Source organism: Lactuca serriola, chromosome 7 (assembly GCF_051521515.1).
Source record: "Lactuca serriola cultivar US96UC23 chromosome 7, Lser_US96UC23_V15, whole genome shotgun sequence".
NCBI classification, from domain to species: Eukaryota; Viridiplantae; Streptophyta; class Magnoliopsida; order Asterales; family Asteraceae; genus Lactuca; species Lactuca serriola.
In genome coordinates, this window is record NC_136414.1 from 64,901,374 (window position 1) to 64,925,654 (window position 24,281).

At 32.7% G+C, this 24,281-nt stretch overlaps 4 protein-coding genes across 6 annotated transcripts; 3 read left to right on the forward strand and 1 right to left on the reverse strand.

Annotated features, from left to right (window-relative positions):
- The first annotated feature begins 1,980 nt into the window (after positions 1-1,980).
- LOC145061440 (zinc finger BED domain-containing protein DAYSLEEPER-like) lies at positions 1,981-5,129 on the forward strand. Its single transcript, XM_079008911.1, has 2 exons — positions 1,981-2,261; positions 2,944-5,129. The coding sequence occupies exon 2, from the start codon at positions 2,950-2,952 to the stop codon at positions 4,996-4,998; it is 2,049 nt and encodes a 682-aa protein (XP_078865037.1). The 5' UTR covers positions 1,981-2,261; positions 2,944-2,949; the 3' UTR covers positions 4,999-5,129.
- A 3,067-nt stretch (positions 5,130-8,196) lies between these two features.
- On the forward strand, positions 8,197-10,910 carry LOC145062956 (Small nuclear RNA activating complex (SNAPc), subunit SNAP43 protein). Of its 2 annotated transcripts, none has more exons than XM_079010549.1 (9): positions 8,197-8,342; positions 8,510-8,681; positions 9,410-9,503; positions 9,604-9,730; positions 9,826-9,939; positions 10,007-10,205; positions 10,274-10,319; positions 10,407-10,482; positions 10,565-10,910. In XM_079010549.1, the coding sequence occupies exons 3-9, from the start codon at positions 9,447-9,449 to the stop codon at positions 10,843-10,845; spliced, it is 900 nt and encodes a 299-aa protein (XP_078866675.1). In that variant the 5' UTR covers positions 8,197-8,342; positions 8,510-8,681; positions 9,410-9,446; the 3' UTR covers positions 10,846-10,910. The 2 variants fall into 2 exon arrangements, with proteins under 2 accessions (XP_078866675.1, XP_078866676.1); XM_079010550.1 differs by having other exon boundaries at positions 8,205-8,364.
- A 1,082-nt stretch (positions 10,911-11,992) lies between these two features.
- On the forward strand, positions 11,993-13,930 carry LOC145064814 (transcription initiation factor IIA subunit 2-like). Of its 2 annotated transcripts, XM_079012182.1 has the most exons (5): positions 11,993-12,103; positions 12,630-12,783; positions 12,931-12,981; positions 13,224-13,381; positions 13,818-13,930. In XM_079012182.1, the coding sequence occupies exons 2-4, from the start codon at positions 12,655-12,657 to the stop codon at positions 13,362-13,364; spliced, it is 321 nt and encodes a 106-aa protein (XP_078868308.1). In that variant the 5' UTR covers positions 11,993-12,103; positions 12,630-12,654; the 3' UTR covers positions 13,365-13,381; positions 13,818-13,930. The 2 variants fall into 2 exon arrangements, with proteins under 2 accessions (XP_078868308.1, XP_078868307.1); XM_079012181.1 differs by lacking the exon at positions 13,818-13,930 and having other exon boundaries at positions 13,224-13,494.
- Positions 13,931-17,060: 3,130 nt separating this feature from the next.
- LOC145061475 (putative sucrose-phosphate synthase 1) lies at positions 17,061-21,771 on the reverse strand. The gene is made up of 13 exons (XM_079008956.1): positions 21,447-21,771; positions 21,139-21,228; positions 20,658-20,899; positions 20,523-20,586; positions 19,734-20,432; positions 19,539-19,649; positions 19,329-19,460; positions 19,071-19,247; positions 18,938-18,991; positions 18,806-18,868; positions 17,833-18,720; positions 17,620-17,747; positions 17,061-17,545 (listed from the first exon to the last, which is right to left on the reverse strand). The coding sequence occupies exons 1-13, from the start codon at positions 21,624-21,626 to the stop codon at positions 17,266-17,268; spliced, it is 3,108 nt and encodes a 1,035-aa protein (XP_078865082.1). The 5' UTR covers positions 21,627-21,771; the 3' UTR covers positions 17,061-17,265.
- Positions 21,772-24,281: the final 2,510 nt, after the last annotated feature.

Below are 24,281 nucleotides of genomic sequence, written 5' to 3' on the forward strand. Positions count from 1 at the left end.
TAATATGTGCATTTATGGACGAAATCAAGCATCTCACATTTGGAATATTTGTTTTGATGGGAAGGTTAAAGAGCTTGGATTTTCAAGAAATAAAGATTATCCATTTATGTATCTCAAAGCTAGTAGGAGAGTTTTTTCACCCTTGTACTATATTTTGATGATATACAACTCATAGGAAACATGTTCTAACTTTGTGAAGTGTAAAATCTTGGCTTGGGATTTGTTTTACTATGAATCAGTTAGGAAAAGCAACATACATACTAACTGTTAAGATCTATAGAGATAGATCTAAGAGGCTCATTGGATTGAGCCATAATACATACTATGTTAAGGAAATTTAAGATGCAGACGTCTAAATAGCTTGTGCCTAAAAAGCATGGTATGGAATTTCACAAAGTTCAGTGTTCTAGTTCTAGTTAAGAACTAAAAGAAATAAGTTGAGTCCCATATTCTTATGTTTTATGATCGATCATGTATCCTCCCTAATAAATAAAGAACTTTTTGCCACATATCATCTTCTCCTTCATTTGGACACATGTTATTTTCTAGAATTTTTGAATTTTTTATTTTCCACTTGTCATTTTATTGTATTTTTCATTTTATTAAATTAAAATTCCTCATTTAATATGTAAGGTAATATATATATGTAAGGTATTTATTAAAAAAGATTTATATATGTAATGTATTCAATACATTAAAACCTCATTAATTTGAATAATTCAAAATTTTTCTCATTTTTCTTATAAATTCAAACTTTTCAAATTATTAAAATTTCATATTTAATTTTTTTCTAAATAAACTCATGTAATACATGGGTGTCACACCTAGTGTCATAATATATACTAGGTCTGCTATCTCATATGCGTTGATCATGAAAAGTCGATCAGATCAACTCTGTGGTCAATTATTGATTTAAAACCAAGAAAATTCTTAAATATCCTAGGAGGACAAGAGATATGTTCTTGTAAGTATCAAAGAGATAAATGTAAGGGTTACACTGAAGCTAGTTTCAAACTAATAAAGATGATTATGCTTGTAGTGAGAATTTGTGCCCTTACTGAATGGTGAAGCATTGACTTGGAGGAGTACCAAGTAATACATTATAGTGTACTTAACAACAAAGTTAGAGTATATTGCATTTATTGAGTCAAATGTGAAGACATCATAGTCACTAGAGTCATATTAGAAAAGATTCTTGTCGATCCATTCACTAAGCTAGTGACATTGACCAAGTAGGATTTTCATACAAGGTCATATATCTTAATTTAAAACCAAAATACAACTAAAAATACCTAGACATCACATAAAATATAAGAACATAAATGGCGATATGATTAGTCTTGTCCTAAATGCTCGTTTTAAAGAATGTAAAATAAAAATCTTTGTATTTTTCGAACAAATTATATATAAAGAGAATGCTATGTTTGATGAAAAATTAAGTAAGTATAATTTTAAAATCATGTTATAAATTCAAGTTAAATAAATAATCTAACCATCAATATATCAAAATATATTTCAAGAAATCTGAGTATCCTATTTAATTATTTTAGTTATAATTTATAATATAAATAGTTTATCAATGAGTATGAAAATACATAAATTTTACATATAATTTGCATACAAAAAAACATGATTTTAGTTCATTTTATTTTATACAACCTACTCTAAAATCAACGTTCAGAATTTTATGTTAATAAAATAAAAATAAAAAACAATTACTTAAAATATAAATTAAGCTATGCTTCATTTAAAATAAATTTTGACTAAATATGCATTGTTTTTATTTATTGCGTTGATTATTTTACTACAAAAGCATCTTAGTTTGTAGACCCACCCACCCTACCTCTACTCCAAACAAAACCCTTGTTATAGAAAAGTAAACCTATGTGGCTCAATGGGCTGCAACCCCCTACACCAAACACACACAAACACACAAAACACACAGTAAACAAAATATATGTTAAACATATGTCATCTAAAAATATTAATGGATCTCAAAGTCCATATCCAATCCGCTTTTATTTTTATTCCCTTTTGTGAATTGTGATTTCACATTTTTTACAAAGACCCTTATCGTCTTCTTCCTTGGCTTCCCCCAACAAACCCCAATTCCAATAGTCCAATTCGCTTTCTCGGGTTCAAGCCCAATCTCTCATCTTTCTCTCTCCTCCCAACTTTCTCTCTCCTCGAAGAACCCCTCTCCGGATCTCGATTTCGCCGGATTTAGATCGGTGTTTTCGCCGCTGCAGCTGCTGCTATCGGTATAATTCTAAACCATACTCTTAATTCGTTTTTTTCTGCTTCGATTGATGTTAATTTTGATGGGTTTCTGGTGTTTGACCTGTTGATTGATTAATTAGTATGCTTCAGTGTTAAATTGCTTGAATCCGAACATGATTTGTTGTTTTCTGTTTAATTAGTTGATTAATTGATTAATTGATCGTTGTATATAGCTCCATGTGCTATGGATTTTTGATGTTTTGACTTCTCTTAGCTTAATTCTTATGTTTCTAAGAGGAAACCCTAGATCTGTTCAGGATGAACTTGTTTCAGCCCATGGATGTTTAGATTCGTCATGTTTGACCCGGATTCCGAAAAAGATAACGGACTTCTCTATGTGCCCATGAAGGGTATTTATGTAAATTAGACTCTCTCCTTTAATTCAACTGAATTACATCGAGTTACATCGAGTTCTTATGGTGAAGATGGACTTAAAGTGGTTGGCCCGATTCGGTGTTCTTTAAAGTATAAGTCTTCATGCTATACGGGTTTGTACCATGTGCATACATATGTGTACTTAACATAAGATTTGTGTTTGTCTTCAAGTCCATGTACACTTTTGTAGATAAAGAATACAACCTGCAAATTATAATACAATATGAATTTGAACATTAAATAGTTAAAAAAAAATGGCAATTAAACCTTGTTTGTCTATTTGTAAAGGTATTCATGGAGTCACTTCCCACTGAAAACAACGCATTGGTCAACATGGAGATGCAGCCGGTCTTCCTAGACGCCCAAAACATGGAATCACAACCCAACAAACGCCGAAAGAAGAAATCAATCGTATGGGAACACTTCACAATCGAAAACGTGGGCCCCGGTTGTAGACGCGCTTGTTGTAAACAATGCAAACAATCATTCGCATACAGCACAGGTTCAAAAGTCGCCGGAACAAGTCACCTGAAACGCCACATCGCCAAGGGCAGCTGCCCGGTTGTCCTCCGTAACCAAAACCAAAACAACCACCCCGACTCGTCATCACCGTTCACCACCCCACAACCACCAAACACCGCCACCGAAACACCCAAACGCCGCTACCGGACCGCCGCTTCCGCCCCGTTCTTCCCCTTCGATTCCGACCGCTGCCGCCATGAAATCGCCCGTATGATCATCATGCATGATTACCCGCTCCATATCGTTGAACACCCGGGTTTCGTTTCCTTTGTTCATAACTTACAACCGAGGTTTGACTTGGTCAACTTTAGCACTGTGCAAGGCGATTGTGTGGCGACTTATTTAAGCGAAAAGGATAAAATCCAGAAAGTGATTGAATCAATGCCGGGTCGGGTTTGTCTCACGGTTGACTTATACGGGTCGTGTCAAACCACGGGTTATGTTTATGTAACGGGTCAGTTTGTGGATAGTGAATGGAAGATTCATCGGAAGCTTTTAAACGTGGTAATGGAACCGTATCCCGATTCCGATTCCGCCTTTAGTCATGCCGTTTCCGCTTGTCTTTCCGATTGGAATATGGAAGGGAGGTTGTTCTCGATTACAATCAACCAACCCGTGAGTGAAATCGGAATCGAAAGTCTCCGGAATCTTCTCTCGGAAAAAAACCCGAACATCCTCGGCGGTCAATTACTCCTCGGAAACTGTCTTTCCCGTTCCATAAGCGGAATTGTGGCGGAATCACTCGCCACAAATCACGAAACTGTGAAAAAAGTACGCGATTGCGTGAAGTACGTGAAAACATCGGAATCGTTAGAAGAGAAGTTTTTATCCCTTAAACAACAACTTCAAGTCCCAAGTACAAAAACGTTAGCAATCGACAACCAAACGCAATGGAATACAACGTACGAAATGTTACAATCGGCATCGGAATTGAAAGAGGTGTTTTCTTGCTTAGACACCACCGATTCCGATTACAGTAAGGGCCCGACTCGCGAAGAGTGGAATGTAATCGAGAATCTTTGCGCGTATTTAAAGATTTTATATGACACCGCGAATCTTTTAACAACCTCGAGTGTCCCGACTACAAACACGTTTTTCCATGAAGCGTGGAAGATTCAACTCGAGCTAGCTCGGGCAGCCGCCAGCGAGGATCCGGTCATCAGCGGGCTGACCAAACCAATGCAAGAGAATTTCAATAACTATTGGAAAAATTGTTGTTTGATATTAGCAATCGCGGTAGTTATGGACCCACGTTTCAAGATGAAGTTAGTTGAATTCAGTTTCACAAAGATATATGGTGACGAGGCGCAAACGTATATAAACATAGTCGATGAAGGGATTCATCAGCTTTTTCTAGAGTACGTCGCGCTCCCGGTGCCGCTAACAAACGGTGGTGGTCCGGTGACCGGAGAAGTGAAAACGGAGGATGGGGATGGTGGTGGTGGTGGTGGTGGGCCGGGGTTGACGGATTTTGATGTGTATATTATGGAGACGACAAGTCAGCAATCGAAATCTGAGCTGGACCAGTATTTGGAGGAGTCGTTGTTGCCACGTGTGCATGAGTTTGATGTGGTGGGGTGGTGGAAGTTGAATAAGGTGAAGTATCCGACACTTTCGAAGATGGCGAGGGATATTTTGTCGGTGCCGGTGTCGACGGTGGCGGCGGAGGCGGTGTTTGAGGTGGGGCGGCCGGAGATGGGGAGGTACCGGTGTTCGTTGAGGGCGGAGACGGTGGAGGCGTTGGTTTGTGCTAAGGATTGGTTGCGTGGTGAGATGGTGGATGCGAGTAATGCGATGATTAAAATGGAGTTTCCGATTTGAAAGTTTGGTGGTTGTTTGTGTTTTTAGTGGTAGTGGTAGAAAGTGGTGAGTTTGTAGACTTGAAATTGTTGGGATGCTTGTGACAAACTTTATTGTACAATTTGAGTTCAAATTTGTGGGTATTTCGTAAAGCTATTTTTTTTTTCTCGAGACTATTGATTTTTGTGATATATATTAAATTATTTAAAACTAGTTTAGTATTTTTCAAAGTTGTCAGGATCTTATGATTCTTCTCAGTTATATTTAGATCGCTTTGGGTAATCTTATGATTCTTGTCGATCGTTTTTGGGTTAGATTGGGATATAATTGTAGGATTGGATCATATCGTTATTATTTATTTTGTCTACAAGAATTCTAATATTTTGTCTTGTCTAAAGCTATGTTTGGAACATCACAAAAATAGTTTATTTTTCAAGCTTCTTTTAGATTTTTTGGTTTAAGAAATCAAAAATAATTTATAAGTTAGTCGGACCAGCATTTGAACAAGTTTATTGTTATTTAAAATTCTCCAAAATATATATTTTGTTAGTTATATTAAACTTCGATTTTCTACGTACACTTTTAGCTATTTTTATAAATTTTTTTAGTTAGCTTACAGCTAATTTTATATCAAACATTTTTTTTCATTAGATGGTAAATCAAGTTGCAACTAGCTTTTCATAAGTCATGAGTTCAACTTCAAGTCATGTTTGAGACATAAGTGTGTGCTAATGAACGAGACATATGTGGTGATAACTAGATTAGTTTGCTATTCAAAAAAAAAAAACCAACTTTTTCAGCCACCAAATAATTTTTTAGTTTAGTCCATTAAATACAATCTAAGTAAAAGAATACATACTTTTGATTTTTTTAATTGTTAAATAATATGTTGAAGAGGTATTTTTTATGTTTAAAATTATTTATTATTACTGATATGTTTCAATGAATTTTTTTATGTTTTAAATTGCTTGGGTAGAATATTACGATTACGATTTTACAAAACGGAAAACAATTCTATATATATAAAATCATACGGAATTTTTAATAATTGAAAAATAATAGAAAATGAAATATCATCCTATATTTTCTTTCTACATATCATTTTATTTATCTTAAATAATAAAATGTGTCATATTTAATAAAAATAATAATATATATTTTAATACAATTGTGTGACAAATGTCATCATTTAAGATGTATAGAATGATATATAGAAAGAAATATATTGTAAATCACTTAGGCTTAAGGGAGTGGGTGCAGTAGAGGGTGCACTCCATTGTCACATCAGCTTGGAATACCACTCCTTTCCTGCGGTAGAGACCACACTGTGGCACACTCCAAGGGAGTGCTCCTCTTTTTCTATTGTCATTCTAATTGATCGTTGATTAGTTAGGTTTTGGTGCGGTAGAGACCACACTGTGGCACACTCCAAGGGAGTGCTCCTCTTTTTCTATTGTCATTCTAATTGACCAGCTTGGAATACCACTCCTTTCCTGCGGTTTTGGTGCGGTAGAGACCACACTGTGGCACACTCCAAGGGAGTGCTCCTCTTTTTCTATTGTCATTCTAATTGACCGTTGATTAGTTAGATTTTTTTTTAAATGTTTTTGTTTTCTTTTTAAACAGATTTTTTTTAAATGTTTTTGTTTTCTTTTTAAACATTTTGAATCGATTGTGACACCACTCATTGGGTGTGACATGAAACTACACTTTTGTGGTGATTGCTGTGGCACACTCCAAGGGAGTGCTCCTCTTTTTCTATTGTCATTCTAATTGAATATCGTTGATTAGTTAGATTTTTTTTAAATGTTTTTGTTTTCTTTTTAAACATTTTGAATCGATTGTAACACCACTCATTGGGTGTGACATGAAACTACACTTTTGTGGTGATTGCTGACGTATCGCTTATGTGGCAATGAAATGAATACAACTATTGTGTCATCACTCCCTCTAGCTTATAAACCTACAAAGGGTTTTTTCCCATCAATGTGGGATAGAAAGACTTGTCAACTTGTAAGATTACATCAATAAAATATAGAATATTTAAAAATAATAATTTTAGTGTTTTTATTATTTTTGCTTACAGCCCCCAATTTTACACAAAATAACCTGTTATGTCCTAAGTCGGTTTTTAATGCATTAAAAACCAAAAATACCGGAAAGTAGGTTCATTTTTGCCCCAATCCCGGCTACACAACATAGGAGGCGCTGAGTAGGTGCTGATGGGGTGCATTTATGCAGACGTGGAGTGTTGTGATAGGTGCCACGTAAGGCCCTTAATTCCATAGACAATATTTTCAGAAAAATAAAAAGGAGATGGAGTAAAGAGATTGGAACTCGGGTTTATGCATGTGTGGAGTGTTGTGATAGGTGTGGAGTGTTGTGATATGTGTCACGTAAGGCCCTTAATTCCATATACAATATTTCAAAAGAATAACAAGGAAATGGAGTAAGAGATTCGAACCCAGGTCTCATATCTACAAAGCAATGAAATTTACCATTAGACTAGTATCAGCTATGTGATAGTTTACCTACCAAACGATATTTATTCACTAACGCTGTTGTTATTATTATTATAATTATAACTGTAATTATAATTATTATTGTTATTATTATTAAATATGGTTTTAATATGTATTATGATTTTTTTAATATATTTATATTTTCAAAAAATATATTGATATTTTTAAGATATTTTATACATACAAATATAAAATTGTCTTATAAATACGTATAAAAACATATAAAATGCTTTTTATATGCATAAAAACTTTTTTTATACAGACAAATTTTTTATATATATATAAGAACTTTTTTATACATATAAAATGTGTTTATATACATATAAATACATATAAAATGTTATTTATATGTATAAAACCATTTTTTATAATTAGTTTTATTATTATTATATTAAAAATAATTATTATTATATATATGTATAAAACAAATTAAGCAAATAATAATAATAAATAACGTGACATCTGGTAAGTATAATATTTTAGGATAAGTTTCCAACAAAAATGTTTGGTCTAGTGGTAAAGATCTTTATTTTATAAGGAGGAGCCCTGGGTTCTAAACCCTTCGGCTCCGATTAATATGACCGTATAACTAAGGTAAAATCCGATTATAGGGTAAAAGTGAACAAATTTTCACGTATGTTGAGATTTTATCACACCAAAAAACCCATTTACAACATAACCAGTAAAATTGGGCTTTATTGTACTATTGGTCCGCATGATATTGGTGTGGAAAAAGAAAAGTTAGACTGCGCTCAAGACAACAATCATTCTAATCCTCTTAATTGAAGTTGGCACTGGTAGCGAGAGTCGGAGATAGGAGAAGTTGAGCAAGACAACAATCAGGTTATATTCTGAACAAAGTTAGGTACTTGGGTATATGCTTACCAATTACTATTATATTTTGTTTTATTCAAAGCCCTAAACTCGATTTTCAGTTCAAAACTTAAACCCTAAATCGCCGATTTTCGGTGTTTTCTTACTGAATTTTGCATATCTTGTATGCTCATAAGCTGTTCGATTAAATGTTCCAACCAATGTTTATTGGGAATATTTATTACATCGACCATATATCTTTTCGCCGGACCACCTGAAGACCGGCGCCGCCGACGACCCACTAGACGAGCTACGTCGACTCACCAGATGCTTCCGCTGCTACCTCGCCTGATTTTCTCCCCAAAATAGGTTATTTTCAATTATGTAATTTACTATGTTGCTGAATTGTTATTTTCTTGTTGAACTATAAAATTATGGCTGAATTTTTTCTTAAATGGTTAGTTGTTATGCCTATTAGGTGTTTGATTAAATGCCACAGTGAATTCCTTTTTTTCAGATGGTTAGTTGCTATGCCTATTAGTTTCTTTATGCAATTACATGTGATTTGAATGCGATATGATATGCGGCTATTGTAAGTGGTGCACCATCTGTTAGGAAGATTAATATGCAAATCGAATATAAAGATCACTGTGATGATATGGTTTTTAAAGACGTTTATATAAAATAATTAAACATATAATTTGCTAAATAACAATAAATAAAATTGTTAATTTTGCAAAAAACATGATCATTTTTGTTAAATTTTCGAAAATGATGGTTATTTTTCAAGGTAGCTTCAATAAATATGGTAATTTTAGTGATTAACTTTATAATTTATGAATATTTGGTTATAGACAATCAATGTAACACAAAAAAAACAAACGGTTTTGAAATTATGTAAAATATACTCGAATTTTTTATAATTCATAATACTATTACTATTAAAATAATAAATATGTTGTTGAAACAAATTTATGTTGAATAATACAACTTAAAGCAAAGTGAGAAGTTGTTTTGAAGGTTATTAAACAATGTCATTATCGTGTTTTGATAGTTACACAATCTTAATCACTAGCAACAAACATCTTAATTTTCAGGGTCTTTTTTGGAAATACTAAAAAAAATTTAGACTCCATGGATCTCAAACCCTTTAGACTTGACATTGATGACCTTATCAATGAGTTTGCAAAGGTACTCAAAACAACTTCCCTTCCATTATTCTCTCTTTTATAGAATTCAAAGTTTTATATACTGTTTTTTATGGAATTTGGGGTTTAATTATTTATTTCAGGGTGAAATGACTACATTAACTGATATGAAGAAAATATGGCTTTCTAAAAAGTTCTCATGCATCTTTGAGGCTAAACCCAATTCAAAATTAGGTTTCTTTATGCAATCTCTTTATTCCCATTCCATAGGTATAAATTATAAATTATACACCCTCATTTTCTCAAATTAATTATTTAATAATTGACAATATACTGTATATATAAATATATATATTCTGATGCAGGTTACATGGTTTCTAATTCTTCCATATCACACAGAATCGGAGGGCTTTATTGTCTTTTCTGCCTACATGAAACACAACCATTCAAGCCTCCCTTCAGAATCTATTTATGTGCAAGTATGTTGTTTTTTATATAATCTTTTCTTTATTTTTAACCTCATGGGTTTAATTTTTTATTTGGTAGGGGAAATCAAGAGGCTTAAGGAACTTGTTGTTGATGCAAAAAAAGAGAAAATAGAAATTGTATCAATTTTAGTGAAAAGTATGTTAGAAAGGGATTTATTTCTATATGGAGCTACTGATTTAAAACAAGGATCTGTTGAAGAAAGGGTGAATGAATTAACAAACTTACAAGATGCACGTGTTCAACATGCCAATAAAAAGTAAATCTTTAAATCTTGAATTTAACATTGAATTTAAATCTTGAATTTAACATTGTTTTAAATATTAGGTTATTTAAAGACACGGAAATCGAACGTTACATTAACATGGACATGGTGAGTTGCTAATTTTTTTTTTGGGAATATTTCATAATGATTTTTTGTGACTTTTAAGAATTGAATAATCTTTTTTGTTTTTTTAAGGATAAAGAATTTGATGTTGATTCACTCAAGAAAATGTCAAGAGATTATTATTCGGCTAAAGAGCTAGCCATAAAAGGTTTGTGAAAGCTTATAAATAAATAACTTGAGGTGTTAACTGAGTACACGAGTGAGTGAAATGACTGTTTTGCCCTTTACAGAAGCGGAAAAGGTGGTGGATACACGTGATATAAAGCACATTGCTGAAAACCAGATATTGATTGGGGATGTGATTGGGAAAACAAGTGAAGATTGGAATGTTGAGAAAGAAATGTTTTATAAGAAAACTGGACACGTGGCAGAAATCCAGAGCAAAGAACAGCAAAATGGAAATGGAGAAGACTTTGAAGCAATTGAGTTTAATGAGAATTCAGGAGAGGAAGATTATGTAAAAGATGACTTTTGTGATGAGTTAGAGCAACAATTATTAGCCTTAACATAATATATCATAATCATAGCAATTGAATGGTTGTACTTTGTGATGAAGGGTGTTTTAGTCTTTTACTATGATGCATTGTGGCTAGTTGCACAGAGTATAATCAAGAGATTTTGTTGGTAAAATTTGATTACAAAAACTATTTTATAATCTAATAGTTTTATCAATAATTTTGTGCTAATTAGCACCGATAATCAAGTTAGTCAAGATGATTAAAAAATTGTATTGATGTGGGAAAAAAATATCATTTTGTTTTGGTATATAATTGAAAAGAGATTATTTGAAGCTACACATGACTTTTATTTTAATAGAAATAATATAATTATGTGGTGGATAAATCCAAAGGGTCACTCAAATCGTCACATTTGAGAACTTGTGTTTGGTGTGATGTTGGATTTTTGGTTATTAGTTCTTTTGAGAATCATATTTATTGGTTGGGAAATTTTAGAGTTTGCTTGATTTATATAAAATGTTTTTTTTTTCAGTCATAAACCATTTTCGAGTCGAGAGGTTTTGACAAAAAAAAAAAAAAAAAAAATCCTTATTGCTAGAAAAAAAAAGAGATACAACATATAAATGCAAATATAGGTTAAAATATCTAATATAACTATGATTCAAAATGTCACAACCATAAAGGTTTCAAAATCTTGCCTTGTTTCTATTGAAAAACAAAGTTAAAAACACATGAAATGGGCAATATACTTTTTTTTTCTAGTTTTATTTTTTATTATTTCTAGAAAGCAAACATATTGTTTAGAACAGATTTAACCGAAAATTCAAAGGTGTTAAACAAAATGTAAAATTTTTAGAAACCCTACGAAACAAATATATGAAATTTCTGAAAAATGTCATGACTATGTAATTTTTAAAAAAACCATAGGAACTATTTCTAAAATTTTGTTAAAAAAAATCATGAAATTTAAATAATTATTTTCATGCTTTATTGACTTTATTCTATCATAAGTAAGACGTAAGGTATAAGTTATTATTGGGCCAGGCCCTGATTAACGTTATTAAATGGGCTACAAGCTTTTTTCGAACATCTAGAAGCTCAGAAGTCGAATTGACGATTTTACCCTACAAAGATCTTCGATCAGCCATCTTCTATCGTCAACAAGAGCAGGGGTAGTTTCGTCTTTTGATCATTCGATGCTTTACCCTCTCCGCCTATATAAGGCCAGAGCTACAAAAACTAGGGTATAAAAAGCAGATCTCATTCTCCCTCTGCACCAAAGTTTCTACAACCTCAACGAGCGGAAAAAAAGTGAGTCCGGTTCTCTATAAATCATCAATTTAAAACTCAATTGATTTCATATTGAATGATATATGCGCGTTAACTGTGTTAATTTATGTCTATATTGAAGATTCTCGTGCGAAATTATGCGATGCCTGCTGTTTGTTTCAGATTTTGAGTTTTTGTTTGTTTGATTCAAAATTCTGACATCTCGCTTTGTTGATTAAGTCATCGTGATTCCGATTTCGGATTCGAAGTTTCAGATTATTTTTGGGTGTTTTCTTTGAATATGGTAGCTCGGTTGCTTCGTATCATAACACTACAAATGTCATGTTTAATTTGTGTCGTTTTGCAAATCGAAGTACGCATGAACGAACTTCATATTGTGTATGAGTGAATTTCTAATTCAGGTTCAGAATTTAATGGCAGGCGTGTATATTTCTGTAAAAGTAGTTGATTTTGATTTCTTTTGATAGATGAGAAATGAGAAATGGGAAATGAGTTTTTGCTTTCATTTTGTACAACATGATACTTATGTTGGGATTTGATTTAACAGGTTGTTGATTAAGAAGAGAAATCAAATGGCAACATTTGAGTTGTATCGTAGATCAACAATTGGAATGTGTTTGACTGAAACTTTGGATGAGATGGTATCAAGTGGAATTCTTGGTCCTGAGCTTGCTATCCAAGTTCTTGTTCAGTTTGATAAGGTCTCTTAACTCTTCAGAGCTTCTTCTTCTTCTTCTTCTTCTTCTTCTTTTTTAACTATGTGTTAATTCAGTGTGAATGTAGTGTGTGTATTGATGATTAATTAATCTGTGAGATATCATTATCATTTCATGTTTCATTGGTTGTAGTCAATGGCTGAAGCTCTGGACAATCAGGTTAAGACGAAGGTTTCTATTAAGGTAAATAATTTCCATCCCTTTAATTCTGGCGTGGAGGCAAAATGACCATTATACCCTTTACATTCCAGTTAACAAATTTCATAATATCCATCAATTTGAACATGAGATAAGTTACTTAAGGTAAAGAGTTAGTGTCTTGATATACATTCAGTCTTAGGCTTTGGCTTTAGCATGTAAGAGTTAAATGACGATTATACCCTTGGTGTATGGATGCTGATGTTTTTTTTTTTATATAATGACAGGGGCATTTGCACACGTACAGATTCTGTGACAATGTGTGGACATTCATTCTTCAAGATGCTCTGTTCAAGTATGATGAATGTCAGGAAAATGTTGGAAGGGTTAAGATAGTGGCATGTGACTCAAAATTGCTTGTTCAATGAGAAGATTATGTGATTTGGTAAATTTTTAAGCTTAGAATCAATGAATGAATGAAATATTATGGGGTTTGTTCCTCTGTTGTAAACTTATAATGGAACAGAGTGAATTCCAAACAATTTCCCCATAAACTCACTCACTTGTGTCACTCTAATTTCATTTCACTTTTTTTTTTGGCTTTTCAAAAGTGATTATTTCGCCCTTTTTGTAACTATTTTAAAGGTATAAATATTGGGAGAAAAAAAAAACATTAAATGGACTAATGAGGAAAGGTGGACATTTGACCATTATATACGAGTGTTTCCATAAAATGAGCTAATTCATACACAACACTTGAAAGAACTTTGATTTAAAGAAAGACCTTGAAATGAATATCACAAACACCACGAGATTTAACATTTCTTGCGATTTTTTTATATATTTTATTTATTTATTTATTTGTTGTTGTTGTTGTGTAGAAACTTATATTGAAGTCATTAGGGGCGGAACACGATCAATATAAATAGGGGGGCCAAAACATAGACATATCCGTAATTTTTTTTCTGGATGAAGTCATACTCTAATGAATGTAATTTCCTATATAATTAATAGTTCATTATAAAAAAAAAAAAAAAAATAGTTGCTCTCATGAATGATATCCAAATGGCAAACTGATACATTTTTAGTTTATATAACTTCATATTATAATAAAAATATTAATATAAATATAAAAAAAACATTAAGTTACAATTAAATAAAATATTACTTATGTGGTAGAGGTTTATATTGAAAAACTAATTAAAATAAACATAAAAGACTATGCTAATCAACACTAAGGATTTACTATATTTAAAAGAAAACGGAAATAGTACACTAGAAGACTAGGAGAAAGAATTAAAAATTAGTTCAAGTATTATTGTGATGCTGCAAGTTTTCCAAAGGCTATCCTCAAATATAATTAAATAATAAATTAAAAGTAATACTAGTGGACAAAACCAAAAAGAAGAAAAATGAACAAAAGCAAAACTCAAAAGTCAAAAAGCATTACCTTCATTACAGTTATCCTCATGGTTGCAAAATAAAACCAGACGGAGATGGCGATTGTGGAGGCTATAAGTGTGTGAGCGGTAAACAAGATCCATGAAGACGAACGACAGAGTGAGAGCAAAGATTGAGGATATGTGATCGACCAGATCCCATTTGAAGCAATGATTATACGGAATTGCGAGTTACCCGGTTATTGGATGCATTATCTCTTTTCCTCCTGTTTGATTTATGTATGTTTATATTCTTATAATTATGGAATCGATTCTTAAATCTTAAATTGGTATCTGTTTCGAAAATCCAGGGATGCCAATACAGTAATTATCTTTAAGTAACAAATTAATTTATAAAAAATTCAATATTACAAGGCTAAAAACCAGGGGGGCCATGGCCCCTCCTGGCCCCTTAAGGGATCCGCCACTGGAAGTCATATCATTATGTAATAAATTTTCATGAGCCGGTGATTTTGTTATGAGACCTCACCATATTTGGTTGATATAGAGATTGGTCTTAGTAATAGAAAGAACTTTATCAAATCCTTGCAATTAAATTCAAGGCGTATCAATAAAGTAATGCAATAAAACTGAAAAATTATTTATAGTATTTGACAATTTCGGCTTATATGATACCAAAATGCAATAAAGTTGAAAAATTATTTTTTAATGTTTGGCAAATTTCGTTTATATATGTAAAATGACCAAAAAGACAGTAGTGAAATGGTAAATTAGTTATGAGAAAAGAAATTTAAGGTTACAATCCATTTGTGTCTGATAATGTGGAATCGTTAGGGTTTGCATTAGTTTTGTATAAATAGATGCAAATGTTACATAAAACGACCATATATATTATACAATGTGAACAAATAAATAATACAGTGTTTAACACACCTCCTTAATTGGAGCAAGAGTTTACAAATGCTCAAATGTCCCAAAAGTTCAAAAATAATTGTATAGGTATTCTTTAGTAAATATATTTTCAAATTGATGAGTTGATGACACGTGCAACACACAAACTTGCCTAATAGCAACATGTTCTCTAAGAGAATGTAAATCGATATCCAAATGTTTGTTATTTGGTGTAGACTGGTTAGAGGCTAAATACATGACAATCATTATTACAAAAGAACAATAGTGACACGATATAAGGGGAAATACAACTTGAGAAGAAGGTTTCAAAGCCAAGCGACAACCTATTGGTGTTTAGATGATCACAAGATGAGGTTGTCGCCAAGATAGACCCAAAACTCGGACAACCCGATTAGTATTAGAGTAAGAGAACAAAAAATCAGTACGAAATAGATGAATCTTAAGATAATGGAAAGAATGCCCTGAATATAGCAAAGAATATGTTAGGGTAATGAAGTGGGGTTCCTATAGGTCATGCATGTAGAGGCATACTTCTTGAACTGCATACACAATATCACGAGTATGTGACATTGAGATATTGTAAGGCTCCTACAGGACTCTGATAAAGGGTTAGGTCCGAGGTAGGCTTGCTTTTAGAGGGGAGCTTAGGCTTAGAGTCTGTAAGGGTGTTGCAGGAGTTACATGTATCCATGTTAACATAAGTAATGATCTACCTATAAAATGAGGACCGAGAGAGAAATAGACAAATGGGGTTCGAGTCGCAACAATTGCAAGAATAAAGAGATAGATTCCAAGGCATGGGAAATTCATATTTAAGTCGACCAATGACATGAGTAAGTAAGGCGACAAGCAGTGAGAATGATATCATCTAAATACAGAAGTAAGTAGGTGGTATCAGACCTGTGATAATATGTAAAAAAGACGTATCAGAACGTGGTGCGTTTTATTTTGTGATGTGTAAGGGCAAGAAAATCATATTTTGATGTCCCGAGTCACAAAATAGTTAAATAAGATATGATTATTAAATTTGCGACCATTATCACATTGAAATAGTTGAATGCTTGATTGAAAGCTGCAAAACACATTAAAAACTTCAGACTTTGAACGCAAGTGAAACAAACACAAAAAAATGAGAAAAATAATCAAGAAACAACACATAATATTTTTAACCACATAAACTTGGAACATGTAGTTTGTGAATGAGTTCAAATAAGCATGTAGTTTGTGAATTAAAATTAAAAAAAATGTTAAATATACTGTTTTCCAAGTTGACAATCATAACAAAATAACAAATATAATAATAGAAAGCCCACCTACAACAGAGGGATTGTAGTTAATGGGTAGCTGCAACATTAGAGTGAGATAGGAGAGTTCACTTAGAGATACATCCAAGGGAGAGGGCAATGACAACGATGAAGGATGGCGGTTGCAAAGAACTTATGATCGAAAAAAAAAAAACAATGAATAATGTATAACCACTTTAAAATAAATAGATACATATGTCAGATGAAGGACCCTATATTATACAATGTGAACAAATAAATATACAATATTTAACAGCTTGGTTTCATGTATAATAAACACTTTCAAATAATGTATAACCACTTTTAAATAAGTTAGAAGAAAATAACTTATTAAAACCTTCTTACGTCAATAATCACTTTACTTTATTCCATCCATATACTAAATAATGTTTATGAACAGTACCATAACACCCTATTGAACATACAAATATATAATTTTTAGTTGTTTATCTATTACTTTATTAAAAAAAGACAAAAAAGAATACTATAAAAAACAAAATCAAAACCATAATAAACCTTCAATACTCGGGTAAGAATATTAAAACAACCGTTACAAGCGGAAATACAGTATTCGCCTCATTTATATAACTTCTGTACAAATCATATCATATATATATATTTTTTCCCTTTTTTCTTATACTTTGATAAACTCATAAACAGTATATTCAAATTTCAATGAAAACATATCACCTGTAAAGTCATGTCTTTAGTCTTTACCCATTCAGAACTCCAATTTTTCCCAATGAAGCACGAATATCACCACTTCCACACTCTTCAGATGTCTGAATGATATTACCACTTTCAGTAGGAATAACGTCTGAAAGCGGATAGACTCTATTCGCATGAAGCTGATTGCTGTTACTGTTTCCAACTCCTTTCATTATAACCACCTTGTGGACCCCACCTAGAAACCCTTCATAATCTGTGTCCCCACTTTCTCCAACAAATACCACCACTTTTGATAACTCCATACCCCACCTTAGATACAAATACCTGAATTATGCAAATACTTAATCTTTCTGCAGTTTTTATAAAGATAATTCTTTTTAAATAAAAATAATAAATACCTAAGAGCTTGAGAACGAGATGCTGATACTGGAATAACATTTATTTTCCTTCCATTTTGGCAATAAATAACATGACAACGAAGAGCTTGAATCCTCATTAACTTTTGAAGCTCCTTGACAGGTGGCACCTACAAATACAAATTTAAACACTCAATTTCCTTAATTTGTTAACAAACTACAAATACGAATTCATTTAAAAAAAAAAAAACTTACTAATCCAGGTTTGTGAATGTTAAAAGCATAACAATAATTGGTTGTGACTTCTTCATCTTCTGTAACAACATGTTCTTCACTTTTCTTCTCAGCTTTTTTATCAATTATGGAAGACGCCCATTTGACCAAAGTCTTCCGAAGTCCTTCACCTCCCCATCGATACTCAATATGCGAATGATAATATAAATCAAACACAAACGGATTATCTTCAGAATGAGAAGAAGAATAATACAAATCCGCTCCACTATTACAAATAAACGCATCAAAATCCGCAGGATTCACCCCTTTCTTCACCAAAAACGAATGAACTTCCGCAATTTGTAACGAAGTCGCCAAAATAAACCCAATCGAACCTTCGTTCTTCTCCTTATCAACCGCCTCAAAAATCTTCCTAACATTTCCGAAAATACCCTCCACGTCGTCGTCGTCAATCGCCACCACAAATATATGCGTCCTCCGTCTCAACGCCGGGAACTTCGGTTGCTCCGGATTTACCTTCGCGATACTTTTTGTGTACGATAAAACAGCGTTTTCTAATTTACTATTTCGGTCCTCGGGGTTTATAGAATTACCTTTTTCACCCCCGTCCATTGAGAACTTTAGGTTTAGAGAGATGTCTTGCATATCGCGTAGGGAATCGCTTGGTGAATCGGATTCAGAAGTTTCGTCATCGTCGTCGTTTTTTAGCCACCCGGGGTGACGTGGCTTACACGTGGCGATACGTGAGAGGTAGGTTTTACAGTGTTCAGTCCATGAAAAGAGATGAATGTTTCTTAATCCGTTTGACCGACATTTTGACCATAGTTGTTTGTCTGCAACGAGTTTTAGTAAAGCATCCGCTATCGATTTTTGGTCATGTGGATCGATGAGTAAACCATTGTCAAGCACCTAAAAAAAAAAGTTTGACTTTTGTTGACTTTTTAAATATTCAATAAAACATGAAATGAAAATAAATGTTTTAAACGAGACTGACCCGATGTATGTCTACTGGGCCTCCGTTTTTCGTGGCAACCATTGGTAGCCCATGAGCAGCAGCCTGTTTTATATAAATAAATAAATAAAAATAAATTAAGAAAATAAAAAATGGTGAAACTGTGAAGGATACCTCGATTAAAGTGAGTCCAAATGGCTCAATGAAAGCTGGATTGATGAAAACACCCTGAGAAAACAAAAACAAGTTTAAATAAAACATGGTGACATTATGTTTGTGTGAAAAGACGAAAATGCCCTTGACATACCTTGGTTTTTGCTGCTAATCGGTATATATCAGGGACATCACTCTGTTTATGATGTTTAGGGTAGGCGACTTGACCATAAAGATCATATTTATCAATCATTTTAATAATGGAAAGAAGCATCGAAGCACTTGTGCTTGACATCTCATCAATGTTATCTCTGTTACCCATAATTAATGTCTGCAAAAAAAAAGTATTAATATTAATTAATCACCAAAAAGATTGAATTTCAATAACAAAAGGGTAAATATGGGAAAATACAAGATTAGCAAGCTCTCTTAATGGGCGACACTCCCCAAATGCTTTGACCAAAGTTGTAAGGTTCTTTTTGGGATCTGGTCTAGCAAGTGCAAGAATCATGGGCTTACGTGGATTGGTGAAGAATCGCATTATCTGTATGGAATAGCAATATACTTTTATTTATTTTTTTTAATTAATAAAAAAATATATAATTTGGTAAAGAATTGAAACCTCTGTCCAAATAGGTGGATCTGGAGAAGTCTGATGATCTTCAGATCCTTCATTTTCACCATCAACATCATGTGGAACAATATGATTAAACTCCATCCCAGGTGGAATTACCTATCAGTAACTAAAACGGTTAATTCTCCCAAAAATAACAACATAATATCGGATTACGGATAAAGGGTATTTTTGGAAACTTACAACCATACGAGGCATGAACCTTCCATAACAGCTAACATTCCGCCTGATCCTAGCTCTAAGTTTCTTTTCAAGCACAGGGTCAAAACCGTCATATAATCTCCATTGTTCATCTATCTCTTGTCTAGTGCTTGTTATAACAATCTCAGAGGCATCAAGACTATTCTCTTCACCTTCAATTCTTCTCATGATCTTATAAGTAGCATTGATTTCATCTTTTGTCAATCTCCCCTGTCTCAAAAGCTGCTCCAACTTATCTCTTCCAAGTGAATGACCAGTAAAAAGCATGGGAACATTTAGGGCACCTGACAACCTGGCAGCTGAGTCACCAGCATCAGCATAATGTCCATGAATGGCAACAGGCCACACAGGGTATCCACCACCAACTTGCTCACCCAAAACTTTTGACATCTGGATGACGTGTCCAAGTGCTCCATCAACAAATTCAGGGATGTGGGGCCATAGAAGCTCTTTAGGGACATATTTGTCTTTTGGACCAAATGGGATACGGATTATATATGCTCCACTGCTTTCTCCTATTTCATCTGTCATTCCATCTGAGTTTCTTGGAGATAACATTTCTGTTGGTTCTCCATAACTCCAGTCTACTTCTGGTGATGCTACTTGTCTTGTAAGTAAATCAACTCTGTAGACACCTGGCATTGACGCTAATGCCCTTGCTAGTTCCACTACATACTTCACCTGATACAGAATTTACAAAAAAATTACTTCAAATCAACAAAAAGAAACAAAAAGGAACAAAAGGGTAAGAATGGAATTACTGAAATGTACCTGTCCACCTGTATCAGAATCACGACCTAGCTCCATGTTTTCACCACGTATTAACCCATGAAGACTGTAATATAAGTACATATGTAGGTTAGTTGATTGATAAGGGTAAAGAGGGAAAAAGAAATGTGATTGTACCTTATTAATACAAGATAGAGTTTTTTCCCTTTTTGTGTATTGGCCCATGCTTCCATGGCATCCAAGGAGGACATTCTGGGCAAACGACCTCTGTGGCTTTCACCATGAACAGATACATCGTTGATGTTTTCTCCTTTTTCCCCTTCGGATAAGTCTTCTGACATATCTGCAACTGCTTCTCTGCGACCTTTTTCACGTTCAATTCGGCGTTTGGCCACTCTATGGTTTTCCTCATTCTCAAGCTGATGAACAGAATGAAGATGTTAACGAAGTTGGAAACAAAAAGGTATGAGTAGTTTTTCAGCTTATAATTATGTAGGAAGTTCATCGATCTACATATGTTATAAGTCTACATTCGTTTCTATGGATATTATTAATCACCAACAGATGAAATTCACCAACTGAATCAACACCTAATTGCATAAGAAACAAAATTGAGGGGAAAAAAATTAACAATTAAGTAAACAAAAGTTGTAAAAACCTGTTTTTTCTGACGAGCTAAATTCCAAATCCTCCAACACATATTCTCGAGTCTGGTGTTCCTCTCTTGAGGACTCCTCGTCGCTTGGGCCTGCATATACATACGAGGATGTTTAATTCCCAATTCCAAAGAAAAAAAAAATAAACAAAGCAACATAAACACACACAATACACAATACACAGTACACAATACACACCACGATTCGATTCAATTCGATTCCTCCAAACGAAGTTAAAAACATAACAGAAGTACAGGACAATAGACAGACACATATACAGATTAATCAAAAATCAATGAATCGGACTTACTTTAACCCAGGAGCGATGAAGATCAGTCTCATCGAAGCCGATAACGTTATCGACGAAGTAGCGTGTCGGGCTAAAACGGCCTCTTTCACGGAGGAGCAAGGATGATTTTTTATCATCAAGTCCAGGACCTACATCAAGTATGGCTTCCAAGTAACTGTTTATCCAATCGTTTCCCGCCATTAAACCTCTCTTCCACTCTGAGATTTGGTAGAATTGTGTGTGTGGAGTGAGAGATTTATGGCTGGATTTGTGATGATGTTTGGCGAATGAGTGATCTTACGAAAATTTGGAGAGGAGAGAGAATCTGATACACGCGGAGGACAGAGAGAGAGCTGGAATATAGCGGAATAAACCGGTATAATTATAATATTATAATATTATTATATAAATATTAATATTAAAAAAAATATATATTATGGTCTTTTATTTGTGCTTTATTCTAAAATCTTCCAATTATTAGTGTGACAAGTGTTCGGCTGTGATATTCTAACATGTCGACAACTATTATAACCTAATTCAATAATTTATAAAGAAGACCTTAGAAAAATCCAAGTTAAAGCTATAAAAAATATAGTATTATATATTTTTATTAAAACCTTTTGTATAAATTATTCGTATCCTATGTTCTACTTTAAAGAAAAGCTTAAGGTCAGTCCTATGAGGTTATTGTACTGCATTAATAGACATTTTAATGAAAGCATGTTTATATATTATGGTCTTAATGAAAATACATTGTTGTAAAATGGTGACCAAGCATTAGCTTATGCAAAATTTAAAAATAATTCAAAATCCAAATATAATTTTAACGGACGATAAAATTTAAAAAAAAAAAAAAACATATTTTTTATAAAAATAAATGTATTTATATAAGAAAAATAAAGATAAATGAAAGTTATTAAATTATTTATAATACCCCTATACTAATAAAATGAAAGTTATTCTCTATCTATCTCATATAATTGACTACATTGCTACATGGCCGATTAATTATCTACTCTAATAAATAAAAGTTTTTTTTGTCACGTGTCACACTCTCATTCAATTTGTCAAATGTCATTTTGTGGTTATTTTGAATTAATTTCTTTTTCACATGTCATTTTATAAGCTTTTTCATATTTCAAAATTCCCAAAATTAAAGTTCATTAGTTTCTTCTGCTTATTATTTAAATTTAAAAGATAAAAAACATTTTCATTATAATAATTCATTATTTTTCTTATTTTCTTATAAATTCATAGTTTTCAAATACTTTGACATTTGTATTTAACTTTCTTTTTAAATTAACTTATATAATACATGAGTCTCACAATTAATAACCTAATAAATATCACAACTAATAACCTAATAAATAAATGGTTCTTACTTAAATCATAAATCAAAATGACTATTACCAATTCTTGAATTAGATGAATAATTTCATGTAGCCCACAAACAACTATGAGTGCAGCGTCAAAACGGAAGAACAACTCCCTCCCACAACTAGGGATGAGCATCATAACCGGGTACCCGCTTTCGGAATCGGAACTGCCTCAGAACTGTCGGTTCTGGAACCAGAACTACCTTACGCGGTTCTGATTCCGGTTCTTGAAGTTATGGAACTGCCTTAAGTGGTTCCAGTTCCGGTTCTCATTTTTCAAAATCGCTACCCGTTGGGTATCCACCGGAACCGATATATATATATATATATATATATATATATATATATATATATATATATATATATATATATATATATATATATATACTAGTTTATAACCCGTGAGAACCACTGTTATAAAATTAATTAAACTTTTATATAAAAAGTCAAAATTATTAATTAATTATATTAAATAAATTATTATTTAAGAGATATTTTTTTAGTTATATAAAATTATAATCGTTGATTTAAATAAATACATGAAGTTATATCATCTTATAATATGTATTAATTTTATTTTATTTTTCAATCTAATGTTATTAATTTAATATAATTAGAGTGGGAAAATTTAAAATTTGAAATTTAAATAAAAGAATCAATTATTAGTTTAATGTAATTAGAGTGAAAAATTTTAAAATTTGAAATTTGAAATGAATAATTAATAGGTTGACAAGTGGCATGATAAGGGATATATAACATTAATGAGATGTTCTAATTATATGATATTTGTCAATAGGAGATTAAACATATTCTTTTATTAGAATATGGATATATATATATATATATATATATATATATATATATATATATACACACACACACACACATACACTCACTTTTCTGTACATGATCGCGAAATATAAAATAAACAAAGTATCTACTTTAAAGCCTTAATATTACCAAAGCATCTTGTTGTAGTTTGATATTCAAAAAAAATGTGTGTAGTATTATTTAGACCGGTTTAGAATATATTCGTCTGATTTAATCTGTCATTGGTTCAAATTGATTCGATTTAGTCCGAACTAAATTGCGGTTTTTATTAATAAAAGTAAACAAATATTGTTGTAACCGGGTTACCTGGTCCTGGAACCAGAACCGCCAGTTCTGGGACTGGTTCCAAAAATTTAAGAACCGCCTAGACCGGTTCTGGTTTCGATTTCAACTTTCTAGGAACTGTCGGTTCCGGTTCCGGTTCTCGCAAAATGAGGCGGGTATCCGCCTATGCTCATCCCTACCCACAACCTGTCACACCCCCGAACCAGACTGCGAAAACGTCCGAGGGCTCACGTGACTTAAATTGAAATATCATCACAATGAATATACATGAAACATAACATAAACATCACCATGCATTAATATATTACAACTGACCTTGTTTACATCAAGTACATTGTCTAAATATTACATATCCATAGCATAA